The following is a 27,333-nucleotide window of genomic DNA, read 5'->3' as shown; positions in this document are numbered from 1 at the left end:
TTGGCATTTCCTAACAAAGCAGTGTGCCTTATGACTCCTGAGGGAAACTGTGTGCGTAAGCAGTGGCAATAAATTATTTATAAAACACTCTTGGAATTACCTCCACGCTCCTCTCTACCCTGTTGTTAAAAAAAAGTTCCCCTCCTCCCCAAATGCCATGTCCTCCATGTTGTATGTTTGTATGTTATTTCCTTTATTCATTCATTCACAATTGTATAGCTGGGATCCACTTTTTAAACCCGTCTGTATCTCCCCGGTGTCCTCAGGACAAAAGCCAACCATACTGGCCTGCTTGTGCTGATGTGACAAAATTCCACAGCCTGGGTGCTTAAGCCACAGATGTGGTTGTCTTGCAGTTCTGGAGGCCAGGACACCAGCCCAATTGGATCAGGGCCTGCCCTGACCATTTATTAAAATAACCTCATTTTAATTTAATTACCTATTTAAAGGCCACATCTCCAAATGCCTCACATTCTGAGGTACTGGGGGTTAGGGCTTCACCATGCAGAGCTGGGGAAACACAATTCACCCTGAAACACCAGCCTTTTAAGCATGCCATGCAAGGCCATCTGTCTTCTACTCCTCACATTTGTTGCCTTGGTTTTCACCACGGTCTGTCTCCATGATGTCTGCCGGGCGGTGTCTCAGGTGAACAGGAGGGAGCATCACCTGATACAGATCAGAGCTCACATTTGAAGGGGCCATGGGGTGGGTGCACTGTTTCTTAGCATCCCAAGGAGAGGCCACCTCGGCTTATAATGGAGCTGAACACGCCATGGGTCTGTGCCCCAGACAAGGGTTGCCTCTCCATTCTGCCATCTCTTTTTCTGCTAACTGGGTACAAATACTTGAGAATCAAGTACCAAGCTGTTCGAGCTTCCTGTGCTTACATTTTAGTGGGCTGTGGGGAAAAGCCAGATGCCCAGCCCTGGTGGCCTCAGTGGCTGCCCCCCCAGGCCCAGGAGAAGTTGAAATTAGGTGGTGACTTGTGATTCTGGCTGATTCATTGCCATATGTATTAGTCAATGTTCTCCAGAAAGACAGAGCTAATAAGAGGTGTACAGAGAGAGATAGAGATAGAATTATTTAAGTAATTAACTCACATGATGATGGAGGCTTGGCAAGTCCAAAATCTGCAGGATAGGCTGTCAGGCGAGAGATGCAGGAAGTTGCTGATATTGCTGTTCAAGGTTAAAGGCCATCTGCTGCAGAACTCCCTCTGTTTGAGGAAGGTCAGTCTTTTGTTCTATTGAGGTCTTCAACTGATTGGATGAGGCCCACCCACATTATGGAGAGCAATCTGCTTTACTCAAAGTCTGCTTGTTTAAATTCATCACAAATTAATTTTATCTAAAAGCAGCTGGTGGTAAAGAACCTGCCTGTCAATGTAGGAGGTGCTGGAGATGTGAATTCGGTCCCTGGATTGGGAAGATGCCCTGGAGGAGGGCATGGCAACCCACTCCAGTATTCTTGCCTGGAGAATCCCATGGACAGAGGACCCTGGCGGATTACAGTCCATAGGGTTTCAGAGAGTTGGACGTGACCGGAGTGACTTAGCAATCATGCATGCAGAAGCACCTACACACACAGAATCCTGTTTGACCATATACCTGGTCATGGCATCATGACCCAGCCAGGCTGACACATAGAATTCACCATCACATCAAACAATTGTGAACTTGTTCCTGGGCTCCTTGGTGGGCCACTTCTGCACATCTCTTCAGCTTTCTCTGTTCTTACCTTCATAGTGTGTATGAATAATGACAATAATCACAATGGCGGTGGTGGTGGTTTAGTCGCTGAGTTGTGTCCAACTCTTGCAATCCCATGGACTGTAGCCTGCCAGACTCCTCTGTCCATGGGATTTTCCATTCAAGAGTACTGGAGTGGGTTGCCATTTCCTTCTCCCACAATCACAATAATAATCAATAATTTAGTAAGCACTTATCACATAACCCTCAAAATCACCCACCAAGATAGGCACACTCTTACCCCCATTTTACAGATGAGGAAGTTGAGAGCACTACTAACGTACATGTTCCATCTCTCTGTGTTTGCAGAGGGACTGTGCCTTCTCCTGGCAATGCACTTCTTTCCACCTCCTCCCACACTTCCATCATCATGAAGCCAACCCTTGTTGATTGAGAAACAAGGAATGTTCAAATGCAGCCTCTTCCAGAATGCCTTCTCCTAATCACATGTCCTGGTTAGGATCCCTCTTTTCAGGTCCCTTAGCCCCATGTGCTCACCTGTCTCATAGCACTGCTCTTTCTGAAGTAGTAATTATCCATTCCTCCAACTAGCTAGCCAGCCACAGAAGTCAACTAGTTGTGCTAGGCATTGTTCAAGTCACTAAGGATGGAGCAGTGAATAAAAGAGAGAAAAAGCCCTGTTACCATGGGATTTACACCATAGCAAGGGAAACAGACAAAAGGAAAACAAACCAAGAAGCATGTTTGGTGATGGGAGCTGGCCAGGATGATGGAGGAAACGAGGAGGGAGGACAGGGACTGAGGAGGGATTGGTTCATTCACAGACGGAGGTCAGGGATGGCTTTTGGGATAAGGTGACTCATGGGCAGAGCCTGAAGGCGGTGAGGAACCAAGACTATATATATGGGGAAAAGCATGGTAGACAGGAATGGCACAGAGGCCAGGGTAAGAAGCGAGCTGGGAGGAGAGTAACAGGTAGAAGTAAAGGGGAGCTGGGGCCATGCCATCTGGGGCCCAGTGACCTGAAGTGAGGTACTTTGTCTTCACTCTGAGTACTGTTTGTTTATCCCATCAAATCTTGAGTTCTTAGAGCCATGTCATATCTTCATGGTTAGCACAGTGCCAGGACCATGGCAGGCATTTATCAAATGTTTATGGACTGAAATACTCATCCAAATGAGTATTTTCACAAAGCTAACTTTTGATCACTTTAATGAGGCTCCATTGATCACAGCCCACATGGACTTTCTGTGCCATGAAAAATCATCGTATAGTTTGTATATCAGACGAGGATGTTCTCAGGAGTGAGAAATAGAAAATCTGCTCTTAGAGTGGCTTCAACAAAGAGGGTTTATTTTCTCATATAACAAGAGATTTGAAGGTAGGTGGCACCATGGTGACAGTTTCAGTATCTCTGAGACTCTTGTAGCCTCATGATCACAAGTGGCTGCTGCAGCTCCAGATGTTACATATGTGCTCAAGGTAGAAAGAATAAAAGTGGTGCAGAGGAGAAAATTGGAACCATCTGTAGCCATTCCCTTTTATGCAGAAAGCTCAAGGTAGAAAGGAGGATAAAAGTGGGGAAGAGGAGAAAATTGAAACCATCTGTAGCTATTCCCTTTTATGCAGAAAGCAAAAACAGAAGTCAAAAACCAAAAAGCAAACTTGAAAGTCAGAAACAGTCTAATATCTCACTGGTCAGAACTATGGCTACTTCTGGCTGCAAGTGAGTATTTAATAGATCACACTGCCTCCTTGAGGAAAATTGTCCTATTATAAAGGAAGAAGAGAGAGGATGCAGTTAGGTGGTTAACAATCATTGTCTGCCAAAGACAATCTTCTTGTCAGATAAGGATATTTGAACAATGGTGCCGAGCGTGACCACTCCCCTTTAGTGACCTTATTTAAGCCTGATTTTTTTCACTTTTCCCCAATTTAGCTTCCCCCTCCCCCCCCGCCCCAGATTCTTGCTCCTGCAAGCATAACCAGTGTCTTTAAATGTTACCCTACAGCTGTACATCAATCAACAGGATTTTCTAAGTGCACTCAAGCTGAGGATGGGGTGGGCAGCACAGCAAAGGTCAACTGAGTCATGTAAGAAGGAGTATCCAGGCTGGTCCACAGAAGGGCAGCGCCAGCTTTTGCACCTGCACAGCCCTGGGTTCCCAGCACAGCTCTGGTTTCTCTGATTCTGGGGTCATCTGTTTTTCCAGAGCCAGGGTTGCCTCAGCTGAAGAATGGGGTTCACAGTCCTGACCATCAAGGTCACTGAGGATGCAGCCAGACAAGGACTTGCCTGAAGAATCCAGCAAAGTGATTCTCAGCTGGCCTGCATGTCAGATTCCCCTGGGAATCTTTTTACAAAATACACCATCCCTGGACCCTCGCAGACCTCTGGGGGTGCTGCAGACTGAGGTCATCAGTGCTGTGAATGAGCAGTCCGCTGGGGACTACTGGATGCTGGTGTGATGGAGAGTCTCAACACCCATCGGTCCCCCTTCTCTGCCAAACTGGGATCAGTTCCCAGATTTCTGACGCACAGTATGCTGGCTGCATGCCTTTCTTATGGCAAATCGCCTGAAATCCATGCTCACTAGCATTTATTTATTTGCCCCAATAATTTGTAATTAATAAATGATAAATCAATTCCTAACTGAATTAGACTAATGAGGGTTGTTAACTGCCAGTCAGCAGCTGGAGTGGTTCTGGCCAAACTGCATGTAGTCTGCCTCATTAATTGTGGTTTCTGGTGGAAGGGGGTCTGTGCTGCTCTGCTGAGGAGTGCTGGGGCCAACTGGGGCCCACCTCCTCTGTTTGGAAGTTTCCCAGGATCCGAGCAGAGTGGACTGTTGGTGAGGAGGGCTGACGTTCCCTCTGGAACACCTGTCCTGAGCCCAGGAGGCTGAGATGCTCAACCCCTCCTTGTCAACCTCCCCTCCTTATCTGGTACCCAGAGTCAGACATCCAAGCCCCATGCAGCTCATGAGCTCTGCTTTGAAAGCTTGAATTCGAATCCTATTTTGAAGAGTCTCCCCTAGGTCCTGAGCTGTCTCTGAGCTGCAGTGAGTGTCAACTTCCCCCCTTCCCCCGGGAGGTGAGAGCCATCTCTCGGCACCTTCGCCCACCATCAGTCATACCAATGAGACCTGGGGACAGGGTAGGGGGGACAGGGGGTCTTCCTCTCACATGGGTATTGCCCGGACCCCATGGAATCACAGCTTCAGCTTTTCAAGATGATGCGGCTGACTGGACTACAGGGCTCCTAGCCCTGGCAGAGGTCATGTCTGCTCCACACCTTTTCTGAGAAGACAAATGGAGAGTGACAGAGATGGGAAACCCTGATTAGTAGAATGATCCGCCCACCATGTGTCTGCCTGCAGATGTGGGTCTCAGGGCTGTAGAAGGGTCTCAGATCCCTGCGAACCTGGGCCCCACAGGGCTTTTGTATAGCACACCTTTGCCTCCTGTGGTTTTAAGTTAGCTGGTAAAATTTGTGGGCCTTCAACCTCATGCCACTAAAGACCCTCTTGATGAAAGTGAAAGAGGAGAATGAAAAAGCTGACTTGAAACTCAACATTTAAAAAGCTAAGATCATAATATCCAGCCCCATCACTTCATGGCAAATAGATGGGGAAACAATGGAAACAGTGACAGATTTCCTTTTCTTGGGCTCCAAAATCACTGTGGATGGTGACTGCAGCCTTGAAATTAAAAGACGCTTGCTCCTTGGAAGGAAAACCTAGACAAACCTACGTAGCGTATTAAAAAGCAGAGGCATCATTTTGCCAACAAAAGGGCATATAGTCAGAGCTATGGTTTTTCCAGCAGTCATGTATAGATGTGAGAGTTGGACCATAAAGAAGGCTGAGTGCTGAAGAATAGATGCTTTTGAACTGTGGTGTTGGAAAAGACTCTTGAGAGTACCTTGGACTGCGAGGAGATCCAACCAGTCAATCCTAAAGGAAACCAACCATGAATATTCATAGGAAGGACTGATGATAAAGCTGAAGCTCCAATACTTTGGCTACCTGATGCAAACTGCTGACTCACTGGAAGAAGACTCAGCTGCTGGGAAAGAGTGAAGGCAGGAGGAGAAGGGGGTGACGAGAAGATGAGATGTTTGGATGGTATCACCGACTCTACAGACATGAGTTTGAACAAACTCAAGGAGATAGCAAAGGCCAGGGAAGCCTGGCGTGCTGCGGGGGTCACAAAGAGTCAGACACGCCCGAGCAACTGAACAGCAGCAACTTCATGCCACTGATTGTACTGCCTGGAAAAACACCCATTTGGAGGTTTCATGAAATGTGCTCTTTAAGACATTAAGATGCGGGTGACATTTATCATCCCCCCGATGCAGCCAGGCTCTCCCACATCCTCAGTCTCATGTAGTGTCATCCCAGTGGGGCAGGGTGGGCTTTGATAACTCAGTTCAGACAGATGCTGAGACAGAAGCTCAGAAAGGCAGCAAGAACCAAAGTGGGAATCGGAATTCAGGCTTCTCCCCATCATCTTTTTTTTTCTATTTTTTGTTTTAATGGGCTCTGCTAGGTCTTTGTTGCTGAGCAGGCTTTCCCCTAGTTGCAGCGAGTTGGTGCTACTCTAGTTGTGGGGCACACTCTTCTCATTGCAGAGGCTTCTCTTATTGCGGAGCACCAGCTCTGGAGTGTAGGGGCTTCAGTTGTTGCGGTTCCTGGGCTCTAGAGCACAGGCTCAGTAGTTGTGGCACACAGACTTAGTTGCTCCTTGGCATGTGGGGTCTTCCTGAACCAAGGATCGAACCCAGATCTCCTGCATTGGCAGATGGATTCTATACCACTGAGCCACCAGGAAAAGCCCTTTCCCCACCGTCTTGTATCTGCCTCAAATTCATAGCCCGTTGGGGCTGAAAGGGTCCCGAGTTCCAATAGAAGAGCAACGTGGGCTGCCTGGAGAAAACCCTGAACTCCCAGGCCGCCAACCACATCCCTGGTGTGGTCTATCACAGCCCTGTTTCCTGGGAGGAGCATCGTTGGTGAAGAGCACCGGCTAGAAGGGCAGAGAGCCTGAGTTTGAGTCCCAAGGTGTGAAGAAGGTCTAAAACCTTTCTGTGCGTCTCTTCCGTTATCTGTCAAGTGAGGCTGATAAGAGTAATTACTGTCCTGAGTTGAATAGTGTCACCCCCACCCCCAAATGTACATGATGTAGCTGCTAGCAAGGGCTTCCCTTGTAGCTCAGTCGGTAAAGAATCTGCCTGCAGTGCAGGAGACCCCGGTTCGATCCCTGGGTTGGGAAGATCCCCTGGAGAAGGAAATGGCAACCCATGGAAAATCTCATAGACAGAGGAGCCTGGTGGGCTGCAGTCCATGGGGTCGCAAAGAGTCGGGCACGACTGAGCAACTAACACTTACTGACTTACTTAGCTGCTAGCAAGGGGCATCCAGGGTTGGTAACAACCTTCAGAAATTAGAAGAGGCCGAGCAAGATTCTCTCTGAGAGCCTGCAGAGGGTGCGGCCCTGCCAGCACTTTAATTTGGAGCTTCTGGCCTCCAGAACTGTGAGATGGTAAATGTCTCCTGTGTTGAGGCCCCCAATCTGTGGGCCTTTGATGTGGCAACCTGGGGAAAGGAAGGCAAAACCCCGTCAGGATGTTGGGAACACGGTACCTGTTCTTCCTGCTAATTTTTTCCGGTGACACTGTACTCCTTGCTGGGTGTCCTAAGGCTCCGTGTCCCCTTTATATCTTTCCTTTTCCTTGAAAGTCTCTTCTTTTGACTTTGCCATCTTGCCAGCCTTTCATGACTCCCCTCTGGCATTAGTGCCTCCAGACAGCCTTCTCTGACAGCAGGTCACCCCCTCCCACCGCAGCCCCTTGTGAGTTAGGGAGCTGCTCAAAAGTCAGACTGTTGTGGATTTGACACTGAGAAGCTTGTTGAACTCTAATTAGCACACTCGGCTGCAGTTTCCTTGCAGTTGAAGGAGGTTGTGCTATTTAGTCACTAAGCCGTGTCTGACTCTTTGCGACCCCTTGGACTGTAGCCCACCAGGCTCCTCTGTCCATGGGATTCTCCAGGCAAGAATTCTGGAGTGGGCTGCCATGTCCTACTCCAGGGGAGGGCTTCCCTGATAGTTCAGTTGGTAAAGAATTTGCCTGCCATGCAGGAGACCCCGGTTTGATTCCTGGGTTGAGAAGATCCGTTGGAGAAGGGATAGGCTACCCACACCAGTATTCTTGGGCTTCCCCTTGTGGCTCAGCTGGTAAAGAATCCACCTGCAATGCAGGAGACTGGGGTTCGATCCCTGAGTTGGGAAGATCCTGTGGAGAAGGGAAAGGCTCCCCACTCCAGTATTCTGGCCTGGAGAATTCCATGGACTGTATAGTCCATGGGATCTCAAAGAGTCAGACAGGACTGAACGACTTACAGTTTCACTCCAGGGGATATTTCCAGATCAGGGATCAAGCCCATGTCTCCTGCACTGGCGGGCAGATTCTTTGCCACTGAGTCACCAAGGAATCCCTATATGGACAGTGTGAATACCTGATCAGCAGGTGAACCTCTTTCAGCTCTTCCATGGTGCCAATGTGGAGGGACTGTGGCATAGCCAGCGCTGTTCCCGCACCAGGATTTCAGAACCGGGCCTTGAACCCAGGAGTGGGGAGGCAGTGAGGGGCTGCCCTTTTTGTTCCTTTGAAGTGTCGGTCTGAACGTTCTCCCCTCTGACTCACTCAGGTGTGCATCGTGCAGAAGCGAGACACCAAGAAGATGTACGCGATGAAGTACATGAACAAGCAGAAGTGCATCGAGAGGGACGAGGTGCGGAACGTCTTCCGGGAACTCCAGATCATGCAGGGCCTGGAGCATCCTTTCCTGGTCAACCTTTGGTGAGTGAGTCCCTCCAGGGCTGCTGTGAATGCCTCACGGTGCAGCCAAATGCAAGCATGGCTCTGCCGCAGGAATCCCGCATTGTTCAGAGAGGAAATGGAATTTTCTGGGTTCAGATGTTCCTTTGACTATTCCGCTGAGTAGGCTTTCCAATGACTGTTGTGTAGAGTACATTTTCTGATGAAATCATTAAGCACATGCTTAATTTTCATTCTATTCTCTTACCTGGTGAATCGGAATTGAAATTGATTGGGAAGAGAAGGTTGTTGTATGTTTGAGAACACAGGTAAAATGTTTTAAGAGGATGCCAAGTGGGAGTCTTCTAAGGGAATTTATTGAAAATCACCCCCATGATGTTGATGGCAAGAAGGACTTCTGGGAGCTGATGTTTTACTCCACTCTGGATGGCTGCCTGGTGATTCTGACTTCTGAATCTGGCCCACAGGGCCCAGTTCCATGAATGTTCTGAAACTCTCTCCACTGCGCTGCTGGCTTTTGTCTCTGCTTTGTGTCCTGGATTTGCCACTTTGCCGGTGGTTTCCCTGCCTCTGTGCCTTTGCCTGTGAAGTCTCCTCTCTCTGAGATTTCCACCTCCCCGTCTTCCCAGCTTCCTCCTACCAAATGCCTTGGATGGGCATTTCTGTGGGGAAATGTCATCTATTAGAGGCTGGTAACAAGTGTGTGTCTGTCATATCTCCAGCCACACAAGTACTTCAGTTATTTTGGGGGAAATAAAACCGCTTCATGTTTTCATTGCTACGCAAGAGAATTTTTGTAATTTATTTTTTATTGAGGGGACATTTGGTTTATTAACACTATGTTGGTTTCATGTGCACCACCTTATATTTCTGTATCCACTCCAGTGTGCTCATCACCAAAAATTAAACGTCCATTCGTCACCATACAGTTGATCCCCTTTGATTTCACACTCCCGACCCTGCCCCTTTCCCTCTGATAATCACTCTGGTCTCAGTGTGTATGTGTTTGTTTTTGATTATCTGGTTTGTTCATGTATTTTCTGTTTGTTTTTTATATGCCACACGTGAGTAAAATCATATAGTGTTTGTCTTTCTCCATCTGATCTATTTCTCTTACCACAATTCCCTCAAAGTCCATCCATGTTGTTGCAAATGGCAAAATTTCATCTGTATTTTTATGGCAGAGTAGTAATCAGTTATATATGTGTGTGTGTGTGTGTGTGTGTGTGTGTATATATACATACACACCACATCTTCTCCATTCATTCATCTGTTGATGGGTTGTTAAGTTATTACCATATCTTGGCTATGATAACATAGTTTTACAAATATCTTTTTTTTTTAAATTTATTTATTTATTTTTTCAGTGGGTTTTGTCATACATTGACATGGATCAGCAATAGATTTACACGTATTCCCCATCCCAATCCCCCCTCCCACCTCCCTCTCCACCCGATTCTCTCTGGGTCTTCCCAGTGCACCACCCCGAGCACTTGCTCATGCATCCCACCTGGGCTGGTGATGTTTTCACCATAGATAATATACATGCTGTTCTTTCGCAACATCCCACCCCCTTCTCCCACAGAGTTCAAAAGTCTGTTCTGTACTTCTGTGTCTCTTTTTCTGTTTTGCATATAGGGTTGTCGTTACCATCTTTCTAAATTCCATATATATGTGTTAGTATGCTGTAATGTTCTTTATCTTTCTGGCTTACTTCACTCTGTAACAAATATCTTTTGAATGAATAATTTTGTGTTCTTTGGAAAAATACCCAGGAATGGGGTAGCTGGATCATATGGTAGTTATATTTTTAATTTTTTGAGGAACCTCCAGACTATTTGCACAGTGGCTGCACCATTTCTGATCAGAAAAGCAGTATAGGTTCATTGCAAAATGCAGAAAATGATGTACATAAGAAGGCAGTAGCGCTTCCTCAGTGACACAGTGGTAAAGAATCCACCTGCCACTGCAAGAGACGTGGACTTGATCCCTGGGTCAGGAAGATCCCCTGGAGAAGGAAATGGCAGCCCACTCCAGTATTCTTGCCTGGAAAACCCCACGGACAGAGGAGTCTGGTGGGCTACAGTCCATGGGGTTGCAAAGAGTCAGACAGGATTTAGAAAGTAAACAACAACAACAAAAAGGAAATACTTATCTAGAATCCTACCACCACCAGGTTGCATTCTGGTGTCTAATTCTTTTTTTATAGTAAGTCCCTACATATGAATGAATATCTTTCCTAGAATGCATTCGTAAGTCCAGTTTGTTCATAAGTTCAACAAAGTCAGCCTCAGTACCCAACTAACACAATCAGCTGTATGACAGTGTACATAGGTTTTATTTTTAATTTTTTTAATTTTTTTCATTTATTTTTATTAGTTGGAGGCTAATTACTTTACAGTGTTGTAGTGGTTTTTGCCATATTGACATGAATCAGCCATGGATTTACATGTGTTCCCCATCCCGATCCCCCTTCCTGCCTCCCTCCCCATCCCATCCCTCTGGGTCTTCCCAGTGCACCAGCCCTGAGCACTTGTCTCATGCATCCAACCTGGGCTGGTGGTCTGTTTCATCCTTGATAGTATATTTGTTTCAATGCTGTTCTCTCTGAACATCCCACCCTCGCCTTCTCCCACAGAGTCCCAAAGTCTGCTCTGTACATCTGTGTTTCTTTTTCTGTTTTGCATATTGGGTTATCATTACCATCTTTTTAAATTCCATATATATGTGTTAGTATACTGTATTGGTCTTTATCTTTCTGGCTTACTTCACTCTGTATAATGGGCTCCAGTTTCATCCATCTCATTAGAACTGATTCAAATGAATTCTTTTTAATGGCTGAGTAATATTCCATGGTGTATATGTACCACAGCTTCCTTATCCATTCGTCTGCTGATGGGCATCTAGGTTGCCTCCATGTCCTGGCTATTATAAACAGTGCTGCGATGAACATTGGGGTGCACGTGTCTCTTTCAGATCTGGTTTCCTCGGTGTGTTGTAATAGGTTTTAAAGTACTTTTCACACATTATTTCTTAAAAACAACACAAAAGTAAAGAACACATTTTTAATCTTATAGTGCCATCTTGAAAATGTAGTAGTATAGGACAATAGCTGGCATACAGGGGCTGGCATTGAGTGAATTGTACCCATTTTACAGATGGGGTAATTGAGTCCCACCACTAGTAGATGGACGAGATGGGACTTGAATCCAGACAGTCTGACTTCGTGGCCCACACTTGCAGCCCTTCTACCATGGCTGCTGTTAGAAGGCCCTGGCCCTTCCCTTCTTTGCCCACCGCTCCCCCTTCCTCCCTGCACGGAGCGCCTCCTGTGAGGCTTCTGTTTGGCTGCTCTGTCACCCTGCTAGCAGGGAGCGTGGTGTGGAATCGCTTGTCAGGCTCATAAGGACGTCATGGCTTTGAATTAATTACACGTCAGCTTTTTATCTCATTACACGGAGGGTGAATTACCACGGCCTTGGAGTGCCTGACTGCGCCCCTTCTCATTCCTCTCTTTTGCTGACATGCTCTATAACTGGCAGAGGCAAAGACCAGGCACTGATTAGTTTTCACGACAGTTTGCCCTCTGGAGGATGAATGATGGGTGCTTCCAAGCCTGTGACGATCCAGGTTGAGTTGTCAAGTGCAATATTTTCACCTGTTCTGAAGCAAAGCTGTGCTGCTCTCCGGGGCTTCAGACAACTGGAGCAAAGGAAAAAGGTGATGAAAAATCCCACCCCAAACAGAGGAGTCGTGCAGTAGTGGGAGCCCTGGAGAGGCAGGGCGTGGGAGCGGAGGGGAGGGGAGAGATGAGGCGGACAGTTCCAACACTCAGGCTCTGGGGTCCGATCTCCCAGGTTCTAATGACAGCTCTGCCTCTTGTAGGTGAAGAGGTTGCTATGGACTGAACTGTATTTCCTCCCCACCCTCCCCCCCCCCCCACACAAAAATTCGTATATTGATACCCTAACTCTCAGTGTGACTATATCTGGAGATAGGACCTTTCGATGGCTATTAAGGTTAAATGAGGTCATTAGGGTGGAGCCCTAATCCAATGTGATCTTTCCTTGTCTGCTTCCCTGGTGGCTCAGATGGTAAAGAATCTGTCTGCAATGCAGGAGACCTGAGTTCGATCCCTGGGTTGGGAAGAGCCCCTGGAGAAGGGAATAGCAACCCATTCTAGTATTCTTGCCTGGAGAATTCCATGGACAGAGGAGCCTGGCAGACTACAGTCCATGGGGGTCACAAAGAGTTGGACATGACTAAGCAACTACCACCATTAATCCAAAAGGATGGTAGCCTTGTAAGAAGATGGAGAAAGTTCGAGTCTCTGCCATGTGTGGACAGAGCAGGAAGGGGGCTGTCTGCAAACCAAGAAGAGAGCCCTCACTGGAACACGACTATGCCTGCATCCTGATCTCAGACCCTGATCTTGGGCTTCCGACCTCCAGAATTGTGCGGGAATACACTTCTACTGCTTCAGTCTCCCAGGTGGTGGTGGTTTTGTTATGGCAGCCTGGGCAGACTAATACAGATGCCTTGAGAGTGATTTGAGTCTCCCTTCTGTGTCTCCATTGCCTTCTTTGGAAAAGTGAAAAGGTGATCACATCATAGGGTTGCTGTAAAGACCAAACAGGGCAGTATTAATACATACAAGCATCCCCACAGTCCTGGACTTGAGGTGGCTGCTGGGTCAGGGACCTGCTGTTGGTAGGATTAGCACTTGTCCTTCACGTCAGCTTTGGGCAGGCTGGACCAATTCTCTCCTCATCCAGCAGTGAACATGAGGACATGCTTGCTGACTGTTAGAAGATGGGTTGAGTTTTTAGTTTTAAAGACTATTGTCTCGATAAATGGTAGGGGGGAGGTAGTTTGTATGTATTTTCAGACTGTAGTTTCAAAATCCAATTCTACTTACCAGATTGACTATATTTACTAGACTGTGAAATGTTCTATTTACAGCTGGGCAGGTGCCTCCCCTGCCCCGCTTGCTGTTGAAGTAACTGTGGAGATGGAGGGATGGATACCTGGTAGGACAGGATGAGAACAGATATCTGCAATTAATTTAAACAGTTCTCATAGAAAGTGTTGTTTCTAGAACTTTCCCTGAGTAGTGAATGGCTGAATCATGACACAGGTCTCTAACAGGCCACTGGAAGCCAAGAAAGAACCGCTTAAATTAGTGGCTAGTTTTTCTTCTGCATTGAGACCTTTGATTTGAGTAAAACTACATAAGGTGTTGAAAGGTAGAGCGGATCTGTCTGAAGCAGGGGGCAGGAAAGAAGGTTGTAGAGAGGACAGAGACAGGAAGTCCCTTGGGGAACCTCTGATGAAGGACAAAAACCTGTACAGAGTTTCCTTGATGGGGTCAGTGGTAAAGAATCTGCCTGCAGTGCAGGAGACACCAGAGACATGGGTTCGATCCTTGGGTCGGGAATATCCCCTGGAGGGTAGCGTGCAACCCTCTCCAGTATTCTTGCCTGGAAAATCCCATGGACAGAGGAACCTGGTGAACTTCAGACCATGGGGTCGCAAAGAGTCGGACACGACTGAAGAGGCTGAGCACGCACACACCAAAGCCCTGTATAAAGAACCACCAGTCACTGAGCAGCTTCATTTTCATAAACATAATCGTCTTTGGTCTTGAATATTGCTACAACCTCCCAAGTGACATTTCGGCACTTAGTCATCACCAGTTTGCCACACACAAGTTGTCTTGTTCAACTCAGTCTGCCATAACAGATTACCATAGACTGGAGGCTTAAATAATAGACATTTATTTCCTATAGTTCTGCAGGCTAGGAAGTCTGAGATGGGGGGCCAGCATGGTCAAGTTCTGATGAAAACCCTTTCCCTGGTGTAGAGATGACTGTCCTCCTGCTGTGCCCTCCCCTTGGGCTGGTAGAGAAATAGAGGGAGAGAGTTCCCTTGCTTCTACTTCAGTTCAGTTCAGCTCAGTCGCTCAGTCATGTCCGACTCTTTGCAACCCCATGAATCGCAGCACACCAGGCCTCCCTGTCCATCACCAACTCCTGGAGTCTACTCAAATGCATGTCCATCGAGTCAGTGATGCCATCCAACCATCTCATCCTCTGTTGTCCCCTTCTCCTCCTGCCCCCAACCCCCTCAGCATCAGGGGTCTTTCCAAAAGTCAAACTCTCGCATGAGAGGCCCAAAGTGGAGCTTCAGCTTCAGCATCAAGTCCTTCCAATGAACACCCAGGACTGATCTCCTTTAGGATGGACTGGTTGGATCTCCTTGCAGTCCAAGGGACTCTCAAGAGTCTTCTCCAACACCACAATTCAAAAGCATCAATTTTTCGGTGCTCAGCCTTCTTCACAGTCCAACTCTCATATCCATACATGACCACTGGAAAAACCATAGCCTTGACTAGACAGATCTTTGTTGGCAAAGTTATGTCTCTGCTTTTTAATATCCCATCACAAGCGCTCCATCCTCATGACATAATTATCCCCCAGCAACTCTGTCTTTGTCACACAGGTGACTAGAGTTTAAACATATGAATTGGGAGAAAGGACATAAACATTTAGCCTATAGCACAGGGCAAGTCTCATCAAAGTGCAAATCTAAGCCCACCCCACCTCTGATTAGAATTCTGCGATGACTCCCCAAAGCCCACAGAATAAATGTTTCTTCATGACCTGGCCTCTGATATTATGTCAGTCTCTCTTCTGGACAACCACATCTGCTCCTGTCTTAGTGCATTTCTGATCCAGCCACACTAACTGATTAGTGGAACCTGCCATTCATCTTGTTGTTTTGATCCCTCCAGGCCTTTTGCACTTGCTGTTCCTTCCGCCTGGAATACCGACTCCCCTTTCTTCTCTGTGAGAACTTCTGCTCTTTCCCCTATAAGTATTCATTCATTAAATAGACATTTATTTGACTCTTCCTGGGTACCAGGCACTGTCTTGGAGAAGGAAATGGCAACCCATTCCAGTATTCTTGCCTGGAGAATCCCAGAGATAGAGGAGCCTGGTGGGCTGCCGTCTATGGGGTCTCACAGTCGGACACGACTGACATGACTTAGCAGCAGCAGCAGCAGCAGGGTACCAGGCACTGTCTTAATTTCTTAAAAGAAAAATTAAAAGAAGTTTTGCTTCTAGTTGCACTGGGTCTTCACTGGGCTTCCCTGATGGCTCAGATGGTAAAGAATCCACCTGCAATGTGGGAGACCTGTTCGATCCCTGGATTGGGAAGATCCCCTGGAGGAGGACATGGCAACCCGCTCCAGTATTCTTGCCTGGAGAATCCCTGGGGACAAAGGAGCCTGGCAGGCACAGTCCATGGGGTAGCAAAGAGTCAGACATGACTGAGCATTGCTGTGCATGGGCTTTCTCTAGTTGTGATGAGCGGGAGCTGTTTTCTGGTTGCAGTGTGTGGGTTTCTCATTATAGTGGCCCCTCTTGTAACAGAGCACAGGCTCTGGGCATGTGGGCTTTAGTAGTTGCGGGGCCGGAGCTCCGTACTTGCAGCTTGAGAGCCCTTGAGTGCAGGCCCAGTCGTTGTGGCACACGGGCTGAATTGCTCCGCTGCCCGTGGAATCTCCCCAGACCAGGGATCAAACCTGTGTCCCCTGCATTGGTAGGTGGACTCTTATCCACTGGACCACTAGGGAAGTGCCCCTGTCTTACTTTCTAGGGGTCCAGAGAAGAAGAGGATCCTTCTGTCTCCTGCCCTCTTGGGGTTCATAGGCCAGCTCCACCTTCTCCTCCAAGCTGCCTCAGGCAGGGCTGCCGCCCACATGACGACAGGTAGTGCTTCCTTCTGGACGCTATTGCAGAACAAGGCCGTTCAATCACATTTATCTGCTTGTACATCTGTTTCCTCCATTAGTGTGAGACTCTTGGGGATTGGGGCCGCGTCTCATTCGCCTCTGTATTCTCAGCATCCACAGTGTTCAATAAATTAATTCTTTCAGTGTTTGTTAAGGATCTGCAGCGTCTGTGCTGGCCTTGGTGATGGAACAGTGAGCAAGATAGTCACTCCCAATCTTCACAGAACTTACAGATGAGACGACAGACCTTAAACCAACAGTTGATTGTGCTTCTCTGCTCTTTTCCTTAAGTAGTCACTGTCCTTTGGGGGCCCGGATAACTTAAAAAATATAGAGATAGCAAATGGCCACCATGTCCTGGGGGTCAGAGACGGGAAATGCTCATGGGGTTTTTCCCAATTCCAATTAGCAGCATCTTCTTTAGTCTCCATCACCATGGCAACTCCCTTAATAGAAGGGAGCAAGCGGTGATGCTGACATGTCCAGGGTCCTTGTCTTACCTTTTACTATTCAAGGATTTGTCACTATCACTGGTCACCTTGGTTTGTGCTTTCAAGATGTCTGATTCCCCAAATTTTACTTTTAAGTGGAATAGGCTTGTTTTCCCTATGGGAGTGAGTGGGGATTATAAGATGTCCCAGCTCCATTTTGATATCCAGAGGGTCAGCACTGAACTGTGGAAAGGGAAGGAAGAGGAGCCAGAGGTTGTTCTGTGAAAAACCAGGCTGGAGGCAGGGTAGAAATGGGCTCTATGTCAGACAGTTCTTGTGAGTGAAGGGGGCTGGTCCCTCAATCAGTCAGGAAGGGCGTGGAGTTTGCAGAAGGTCAGAGGGAAAGCCAGGACTCCCTTGGACTGGCCAGTGGTCTTTGGGGCCCTCTGCTTCCCCACTTTCCAACCCACCACACAGTACCTTCTGGTGCCCATTTCTCTGATTTTTTCTTATGCCTCCCATGTGTTTTTCTGTAATTAGGACTCTCCTTGGTCCTTGGTGTTCATTAAGGTCTTCCCACAGTTTATCAAGTGGCCTTAAGATCCATGTCTTAAAATCTTGGTAACACTACCCTGTATGGGTCTCCCGTGATACGTGTCTCTTTTCCTATTTTAGCCTGATCTAAACCATCTTACAAGGCTTCCCTAGAGGCTCAGATGGTAAAGTGTCTGCCTGTGATGCAGGAGACCTGGGTTCAATCCCTGGGTTGGGAAGATCCCCTGAAGAAGGAAATGGCAACCCAATCCAGTACTCTTGCCTGGAAAATTCCATGGATGGAGGAGACTGGTAGGCTACAGTCCATGGGATCACAAAGAGTCGGACACGACTAAGCAAGTTCACTGGTTCAAACCATCTTACAAGGTGGATGTTCTTGTCTTCAGTTTGCAGTTGGAGAAGCTGAGGATGGGTGGGTTAAATAACTTGTGCAAGATTAAGTAGCTGACAAGAGGTGGCGTTGGGATTAGAGGCAACAATATACCAGGAAACGGTTAACAACCAGCTGACCAAGGGGACACAGTGCAAACCCTGATTTTTAGTGTCAGCCGATTCCCATGGTGTAAATATTCCCATTGTGGTCTGCTGTGTATGTGTCTTCCCTGGATTTATATGTTTGAAGCCTAAGCTGCAGTGCGATGGTGTCAGGAGGTGAGGACCTTTGGGAGCTGATTAATTCCCGAGGTTGGAGCTTTCATGAGTGGGATTAATGCCCTTGTAAGTGCCCCCATGGAGCCCCCTCACTCACTCCTTCCCCTTCTACCATGTGAAGACACAGCAAGAAGACAGCTATCTATGACCACAAATCTGCCCACACCTTGATCTTGATCTTGGACTTCCAGCCTCCATAGTTTTGAGAAAGGAATTTCCATTGTTTATAAGTCCCCTAGTCTATAGTACTCTATTGCAGCAGCACAAACAGTCTAGGAAATGGTTGATATCAAATTAATTGCATGCCAGCCAGCTTGCAAAATTTCTGAAAATTCAGCAATTCTCATGAGCCAGTATGAGCCAGCCCAGAATAACCCTGATAGGCCCAGGTCTAACACCAAAGCCTTTGTTCTTCCTAAACCCAACTTCTAGGAGCCAGGCTCAGGGATAAGCCTCACCGTCTGAAGGTGAATGAGCAATGTGAGCGGTGCCTTGAGAGGAATTAAAAAGAAGAAACATGGTGGTTGGATATTGGGCAAAAGGAATACTGTCCTTTCTAGAACAGTATTCTTGAAAGCCTCAGCTTCTTCATCTGTAAAATGGGTATAGTACTGCCCTCCTCTCCATCTTTCTGAAGCCCAAATCAAATGAGGACCTGAAAGGTCTATGGAAATGATATTTTTGTTAGCAAGATATATACATTGTTACACTCCCTTCTGAGAAAAACTGTGGGTAATAACCTGTAAATCCCATGAACGGTTTGTGTGTATAAAGTTTCTGGTGGGAGGCAGGGAATCCAAATGCAGTTAAACATGTCAAGTGAAGTTTCTCAGTCGTGTCCGACTCTTTGCGACCCCATGGACTGTAGCCTACCAGGCTCCTCCGTCCATGGGATTTCCCAGGCAAAAATACCAGAGTGGGTTGCCATTTCCTTCTCCAGATCTTCCCGACCCAGGGGTTGAACCCGGGTCTCCCACATTGTAGGCAGATGCTTTCCCACCTGAGTCACCAGGGATGTCCTTTATCATGGTGAAGATTTAGAAATCTGCCTGTGATGCAGGAGACCCTGGTTTGATTCCTGGGTCAGGAAGATCTGCTGGAGAAAAGATAGGCTGCCCACTCCAGTATTCTTGGGCTTCCCTTGTGGCTCAGCTGGTAAAGAATCCACCTGCAATGTGGGAGACCTGGGTTTGATCCCTGGGTTGGGAAGATCCCCTGGAGAAGGAAAAGGCTCCCCACTCTAGGATTCTGGCCTCGAGAATTCCATGGACTGTATAGGCCGTGGAGCTGCAAAGAGTTGGACACGACTGAGTGACTAAACATGTAAGGATTTCAATAAAGATGAGGGAGGCTCAGTGACAAGCAATTTTATGTTAAGCTCTATCCCCAAGAGATACAAAAGTTGCATTAGGATATAATACATTTGGGAGGAATGCATTCACTGTAGTGAGCTTAATTAAATTGGAAACCATGGTGCCCTTGTTCCTCAAGTTTTTGAAAGTCTCATGGAAGCTCCCCATTTTCTTCCAGCAGTTGGGCACACACCCACCCCCAGTCCCTACTTCTGGTCTTTTGCACTGATGTTTCCTCTGTTTGGGACAACTTCCTGTAGACACCTGCAGGGCATACCTCTTCACTTCCAGCAGGTCTTTCTCCTGTTTGAGCTCTTTCTCTGACCCCCCAATTTAAAATTGTGAGTTCCTCTCTGCCCTGGCAGCTCCTAACCTTAAAATACATGATCCATTTTACTTATTCATCTTGTTTATTTTCTATGCCTCCTTTAAACACGCACGCACACACACACACACACACACACACACACAAAGGAAGGAAGGAAGGAATCCAAAAGGGCAGACTCTCTTGCATTTTCCCTGCTCCTTCCCAGGACTCAGGATCACATCTTGGTATTGAAGAGATGCTCACTAAGTAACTGCTGAATGAGGGATGGAATGAGTAAATGTCCCGTCTCCCCCACATAATGTGCAGAGAGCCATAGGTGGTGGCTCCCTTGGTTCTTCACTCCCACTGATCCCCGCTGACCTGAAAACCAAAAGCGAACCCTTTAGTCTTCTAAACCCAATAGAAAGGATTTTGCTAATCTGAACAAGTGGGGTTTCCACCCCTTACCTCTGATCCAGAGTAAAGTGTATGAAGTTGAGGAATGAAAGTGACCTTTAACATTCTGATGGAAAACAGTGGTGCCCGTCTAATAGCGAACCTATATTAGGCTCCTGCTGAGTAGCTGGCATTGCACTGCGTGCTCCACTGGGGTCATTCTGTTCATCATTCCCAGGGCCCGTCAGGTGGCTCTGCATCTCCACTTCACAGAGAGACAGCTGAGGCCGAGGGGGGTGGTTTCGGCTATAAACAAATAGACTGTGCGTCAGACTGGGGCTCTGCACCAGCGCCTGCTGCCTTTGGGTTCACGAGTTCATTCCTCCAGTACCTATTTATTAAGTGCCTGTTATATGTCAGGAACGGTCGTAAGTGATGATGATATGTGTAGAACAAAAGGCATGGCTTCAACTGCGTGGGGCATCCCTGTTCCTGGTCTGGACAGGAGACAGGCAAAAATCCAGTAATTATAAAAATACGGACAATTCAAGATTCTGCGAGTGCCGGGAAGAGGGTGTGTGTGCCCAGGAAACTGACATTGTGAAGGAAGAGGAAGTGTGGCATTCTCTATGGCGTCAGGGAGACCCCCTGAGGAAGTGGCACCTCGTGGATTTCTTGGCACCCAATGCCCACAGCAGGTCCCCAGGGCAGGCATTATTATGGGGAAACAGGCTTGGAGAAGCATGAGTGAGTGATTATATAGGGCCTCACGGTTAATAGGAGAGAGCCAAGATTCCCCCAGAACTTAGACTTTCCAGAATGTGGCTCCAGCTACGTTTTTCTAGCTGATGCAAGAAGAGTTGTTTGCAATTGTGTTAGAATTTTGAACAGAAAACTGAGACCTGCTATTGGGATTGTATCCACTCCGGATTTGACACTTTCCTTCTCTGGGTGCTGTTTTCTCCTCTGTGGCCTGTAAGGCTTAGAGTCTGTACCCCGGTTCTTCCCTGGTTTCCATGGAGACCCAGGGGACCCAGAAGGTTCCTTAGAGGTTACTCGGGCCTGATGGGGCTGAAGGCCTAGGGACCTGGTCTCTGCCCTGCCTCATTCTGCATTCACGTTTCTTCTTATTCTACATGTGGTTTCATCTAAGGAAGCATTTCTGCTGTTTGATGATGTTGACAGCCAGCAGCGTGAATCGTCTCTCCTGCTTTGTGAGTCTGAGATTCGACCACCGCAGTCCGCTTTGTGGGCTGAGGACGGGGCCCCAGCACAGCCAACTGTGAGAGGGCAGAGCAGAATGACCCAGGCTATGTGATCAAACCCAAAGAATTACGGGTGTAATGAAACTACATCATGGTGTGTAAAACCAGAGGCAACACATTTATGGTTAAAGAAAAGTGTTCTGTCCCACATTTGTGTTAACTGCTGTACCCGGGTCAGTGACAGACACCACAGGGGACAGGAAAGGATGCCTGAACGTGCTCCCCAGCCACACTTGGCCCTCACCCAACCCGGAGCCTCGCAGTGCCTGGGGAAGTCAGGAATTATGGCCGGACAGTGGAGACATGGAGAAAATACATCGTTATTGTCAACTTTCAGGAGTGTGTGCTTCAGTGATAAATGGCCACTTGGGCTTTTGCCCTGAGAACTGTTTAAGAGACAGTGGTAAATGACAGTCTAAGCCCACCCTGCTCATGAGGGGCAGGGTGGGAATTTGCAAGGTTCTCAGTCCAAAATGATGATCCTTCCTTAGAAAAACATCACAAATGACCTTAAGGACCACGCTTCCTGCTACTAGATCTCCAGGGAGACCTGTGCCGTGCAAAACTTACAGGGGACCATGGAATCTTCACACTCTCCTGCAACACAGTAGGCTGGTCCTCAGATGTTTCTGACTGCCCCTGAGAGCTCTGTAGACCATCATTCCCCTCCGTCACTGTCACTCCTGATGCCCCATCTAAATGTGACCCAGACAGTGTGTTGGCCCCTTCTTTCTGCTTGTAAAACTTTGCCTCTGCAAGACTCAACTTCATTCCCCTGCTTCCCACCTCTCAGCCCATTCCTCCCAGTGTATCATGAGCTGTCTTCCTGTGCTAGATGAGTGAAAGGGATGCAGTGAGCATTGTTATCTTGGTCTGTAGATGAAAAGACTTAAATTGGTAAGATGGAGCAGTTTCCCCAGCATCATCAGACCATGAAGTTGGGGAGTCAGTATTTTAACCCCCATCTGTCTCACTCCAAAGCCTGAGCATCTCTCACCATTTCCCCTGACTCCCCACACTCCACGGAAGCCTCGGCCACCATCCAGCCGGTGCAGATTCTCAACAGGAATCACAGATGTGCATGTTGCTTCTCTGTGAACCCTCTTCTGACCGCGTTTCTGAATTTCAGCCCCTGCCCAGCACGGACCCACCCACAGCTCCCAAGGGACTTCCTCACAGGTGACATTGGGTTTTTCATTTTCATCCACATTTTATTGGCCACATGTGAAACTACGAGAGATACCTTTTTTTTTCAAACTTTAAACTTTTTATTTTGTATTGGGGTATAGCTGATTAGCAATGTTGTGGTAGTTTGAGATGAACATCGAAGGGACTCAGCTATACATACACATGTATCCAGTCTCCCCCAAACTCCCCTCCCATCCAGGCTGGCACATAACATTGATCAGAGTTCTGTGGGCTGTACAGTAGGTCCTTGTTGGTTATCTATTTTAAATGCAGCAGTGTTTACATGTCTGTCCCAAATTCCCTAACTGTTCCTTCCTCCCTTTTGTCCCCCTGGCAACCATGAGATGGTTCTTTGAGTCTGTGAGTCTCTGTTTTATAAGTAAGTTTATTTGTATCAATTCTTTTTAGATGCCACATATAAGGGATGTCATACGATATTTCTCCTTCTCTTTCTGACTTACTTCACTCAATGTGATGCTCTCTTGGTCCATCCATGTTGCTGCAGATGGCCTTCTTTCATTCTTTTCTAATGGCTGGGTAACATTCCATTGTATATGTGTACCACACCTTTTTAATCCACTCCTCTGTCAATGGACATTTAGGTTGCTTAGAAGAAATATCTTAAAAGGTGGTGCAGAAGGAGCATCATTCTCAACACATGCACAAGAAGAGATTTCTGGATGTTTACTGACTTAGAAGCTCAATGTATTTGCTGGATTGTGGACACATTGAGCTGGAAAGCTACAAAGGCAGCCCCAGTCAGAAATCCTCCTCTTCCAGAGCCATCCCCTCTGAGCATCTCCATCCAGAGCGGAAATCCTTGCTTCCACCTCTGGGTCCCTGCAGCACGCGGCTGGTGCTCTCGGTGGTCCTTCTCAGAGTCTGCCCCATGATTGTTCCATCCGACCATCTCAAAAGAGGCTCGTGGTTCATTCATTCACAAGAGGCCATCCTGGACCATCAGCTTCATCCAGCTCCCAGGCTTTCTCTGTCACATCACCCTGTTTTATGTAGAAAGCACAGCTCCTTGCTGCCTCTGGTGTTTGCTCATTTCTTTATAGATTTTTTTTTTCTCAGAATAAATATGAGCTCCCCGAGGCCAGGGTGCTGTTTATCTCATGTGCTGTGTTTCCAGGATCTAAAACAGGATCGGGCACAGGTGGGCACTTGATAATCCATTTGTGGTGTTGAATTGGATGGTTGCACCCAGTCCATGGCTTGGGACATAGTAGTTTCTCAGCGGATGGGAGAGAAAAGGGAGGGATGTGTGGAAGAAATGGGGAGCCCACTTGTTCTCCCAGTGGGTCCTTGAGGGTGGGGACCATGCCTTTTCATGTCTGCATCCTTGGCTTCCAGCACAGAGAATACATTTTGCATGGATGATAAATTACCCCCATAACTTGCTGAGTTTAATATGCAAACATATGTGCCCCAGCAATGGAACGATACACTTAAATGCTTCTTGATCTCAGAAATCCTTTTTGGCTTTCATTTTTAATTATTTTCTCCATAATTCACAACAGAAGTGTATTTTCCTCTTGATTGGCAGGGCACATACCTTTGATTTGCCAATATGTTCTTTGTGATGGGTCTAAGGCTGTTGGCTCACATGGAAGTGGGAAATGAGGCATTTATAAGATGTATTTCTATCAGATGTGTGTTTATGCCAGCCTTCTTGTTGCTACCTTGCCTTCCTCCATGTCCTCTTATGCTAGCAGCCTGGCATTACCCAGGCACATTTCAACCAGTAAAGCAAATGTTGAAATGACCTTGGAAAGTGTTTATCCACTTTCCAGATGATAAATTGATTCTGTGATGTCCTGGAGAAGGAGGTGGGAGAGTCCCCATAGTGGTCCCTCATGGTGATATGTTCATCCTCTTCATATTTAAAAACCACCTGCATATAATGGGCTTAACATTTCTGCATCAACTCCCTTTTTAATTTAGATTAACTTGATCTTAAAAGCTTGGTATCATCCTGTGAGTAAAAAGCTGTGTTCTGTTGTCTTAAATAGAAGGCAACCCTAAGAATTTATACCTTGAAACTTACAGTGTCATTAAATTTTAACTAAATACTGTTGCCTGCCAACATGGTGAACCCGAGACCAGGTCTTTCGTGGCTTGAAATGGGGATTGACAGGTCATAGGAGAATGTTGAAGAGAGACGGGCATCAAACTCAGGGTTTCTCCTCGATATACTTAAGATGGGAATGCAATCGGAGTTGGAGTAAGTGGCCCTTTGCTCTGCATTTGACGGCTTTCAATGCCATGCCAGAGACACCTGGAATCATCTCACGGGTAGCACTTGTGATACAAGGCCCACATCCTCAATGATACTGGATGCTGACGGCCTGCCGTGAACCGGGTACCACTCTGCAAAATTCTCTTACTCTTCCTGTTTCCTTCTCCTTCTCTCTTTTTCTATTCCTTTTCTAGCCTACAGTTTTGCTCCCCAAATTACTTAAAGTGACAAATTTTTAAAAATTGAGGATAAGATATATTATTGTTAAGTGAGAAAACCAAAGGAAGAACCAGTGTGGGGGATGTAGCCGATGAGAATTTCACAAGGAATAGTCCAAGTTCAGATAAACGCGTGGCTCCATTGCCTTGAATCAGATGCTCTGTGTTACTAGCAGCGATGGAGGGTGCCATGGCAGACATGAGCCCCATTATCTCCATTCAAACCTCTTCAGAAGCAGCAGGTACGCAATCCGTCAGGACCTGAGTTAGCTTCTTCCTATGAGCAGGTGGGCTTGAGAAATGACCCTTATCCTCAGGTCCTTGGGACCAGAAGTTATGCCAAAGTAGTACTCACTGACTCAGATGCATACAGGGGCAGACAGGAACCAGATGAAGAAAGGGGTTGGGCCTGAGGAACACTGGGGTATGGTGGGGATTGTGGCCAACAGAGACTGTGGCTTTAACACATCATCACCTGTGTGAACGATGCCGGTGAGGGTTTGTGGGTGGAACTTAGAGGAGGTGCCCAGCTCTGTACGTCCGCCACTGTCTGGGGCTGACCGTCTCTCATCACTTGCCATCCTCTTGGTCTCACTTGATTACATGGCATGATGGTGGATAAACCAGTGGTTTTCAGGCTGAATTCTGTGTCATCCCTCCATTGGCTGCAGGGAGAAATGAAGGTATGATGCAAAGGGTCTTATGGCTGCAGCCCTTCTATCTGTCAATACTCTTAATTAATTTTTTTCAGAGCTGTGTCACCATCAGAAATTATCCTGTTCATCTACTTCTTATCCTGTTCATTTCCTTCTTCCTCCAAAATGAATGCATTATTTCTGGGCCACCAGAACTTTATCATGAAGAGTTCACTCCAGAAATATTGGTAAAATGGACAAATACTTGAATGATGAGTGAATATATTCTACTTTTCCAATAGTTATGGGGCTTCTCTGGCATCTCAGCTGGTAAAGAATCCCCCTGCAATGCGAGAGACCTGAGTTCGATCCCTGGATTGGGAAGATCCCCTGGAGGAGGGTATGGCAACCCACTCCAGTATTCTTACCTGGAGAATTCCATGGACTATCAAGGGGTTGAAAAGAGTTGGACATGACTGAGTGACTTTCACTTCACTTCCGATAGTTATATCTCTTCACTAGTTTCCTTGTTTAGTTGCATTGATAACCTTAAGAATGTTATCCTTTCATTCTTGTTTTTTCTAACAGTTTCTTTTTTTTTATTTTTGGAGTTGACTTTGAATTTTATTAGATGTCTTTGGAAGAATCGTCAAGATGCTTAGATGTTTGGTTTCCTTGACTTGAAGTCTGGTTAATTATATTATTAAATATGTCAGCAGTGCTTCATCTTAACTAAAATAAATCTCACTGTTATGTTTCGTGGTAGAACATGTCACTTTTTGAGCAAATAACAATGACAAAATAACAATATCTAAAATGCACTAATTCTTTCTGCATGTCAGTTTCTCTTTAAAATGTATTATGCCGTGTCATCCAAACCACTCCTGTGATAGACTATTCATACCTCACTGAGGGGGAACTTCATTGAATCTATGTAAAATGAGGGCATGGTGCCCAACAATGGTTAAATCTCAAAGTTAGCTATTATGACACTTATAAAACTTTTTCTGCCTCTCTGATCATTTGCCTTAAATATAAATTCCTTGAAGTCAACACACTGGAATAAAGGTTTTTATGAAACATGCCGTGACATTGCATTTCAGAATGTGGCCACTTAACAAATAGTCTCTACAAATGCCTCTTTCACCACGTTCTCACCAGGTAATTTCATAGGCAAAACAAAATGATATCTTATAGTTGTTTTAATGCATGTGTCTTTGATTCCCAATAAGACTGGCTTTTTTTTGCAGAAGATTATTGAGCGTTAGTTCAATAAATTCTTTCTGAGTGAATACTTAAGTTGTGTCAAGTTGTGTCAAGTATCAAGAAGGACAAGTGAAAGAGAACTGCTATGATTCAGTCTCTGGGGATTGATTGGTTTGGGCAGGAGGGAGGGTAGAAATAGACCCCACCCACCCCCATTGCAGGACATCCAGCCACATGGTCCAAGAGTCATCCATGGGCCACATCTATTGACCATGTCATAGTCTGTTGACCATGCCAACATCATCATCTATTGACCATGCCAGCATCATAGTCTATTCCTAGAAGAGGCAGGTTTCAGGGAGTGAAAAACAGGAGGAAGGGGGTGCAAGTTAGAGGGACCCCGTGTAGAGTGGTGCCTCGCATCCAAACTCTGTATCCTCCCTTTGTGTTTAGGTGAGAGACACGATGGCAGATCTTAATTTTCTTTCCTTTCTTTTTTTTCATTGGCCACACTGTATGGCTGTTGGCTCTTAGCT

At 46.7% G+C, this 27,333-nt stretch overlaps 1 protein-coding gene across 3 annotated transcripts in view; it reads left to right on the top strand.

Moving 5' to 3' along the window:
* Window positions 1-27,333, top strand: part of STK32B (serine/threonine kinase 32B) — a 373,534-nt gene that overhangs the window by 109,597 nt on the left and 236,604 nt on the right. For all 3 annotated transcript variants that reach the window (XM_043448462.1, XM_043448461.1, XM_043448463.1), the window contains exon 3: window positions 8,423-8,574. In XM_043448462.1, coding sequence (XP_043304397.1) covers window positions 8,423-8,574 — 152 coding nt within the window. The remainder of the gene's footprint in view (window positions 1-8,422; window positions 8,575-27,333) is intronic.

This window comes from Cervus canadensis, chromosome 26, assembly GCF_019320065.1.
Source record: "Cervus canadensis isolate Bull #8, Minnesota chromosome 26, ASM1932006v1, whole genome shotgun sequence".
Taxonomy (NCBI): Eukaryota; Metazoa; Chordata; class Mammalia; order Artiodactyla; family Cervidae; genus Cervus; species Cervus canadensis.
The sequence above is the reverse complement of the archived record's forward strand: the minus strand, read 5'-3'. Positions and strand labels throughout refer to the sequence as shown.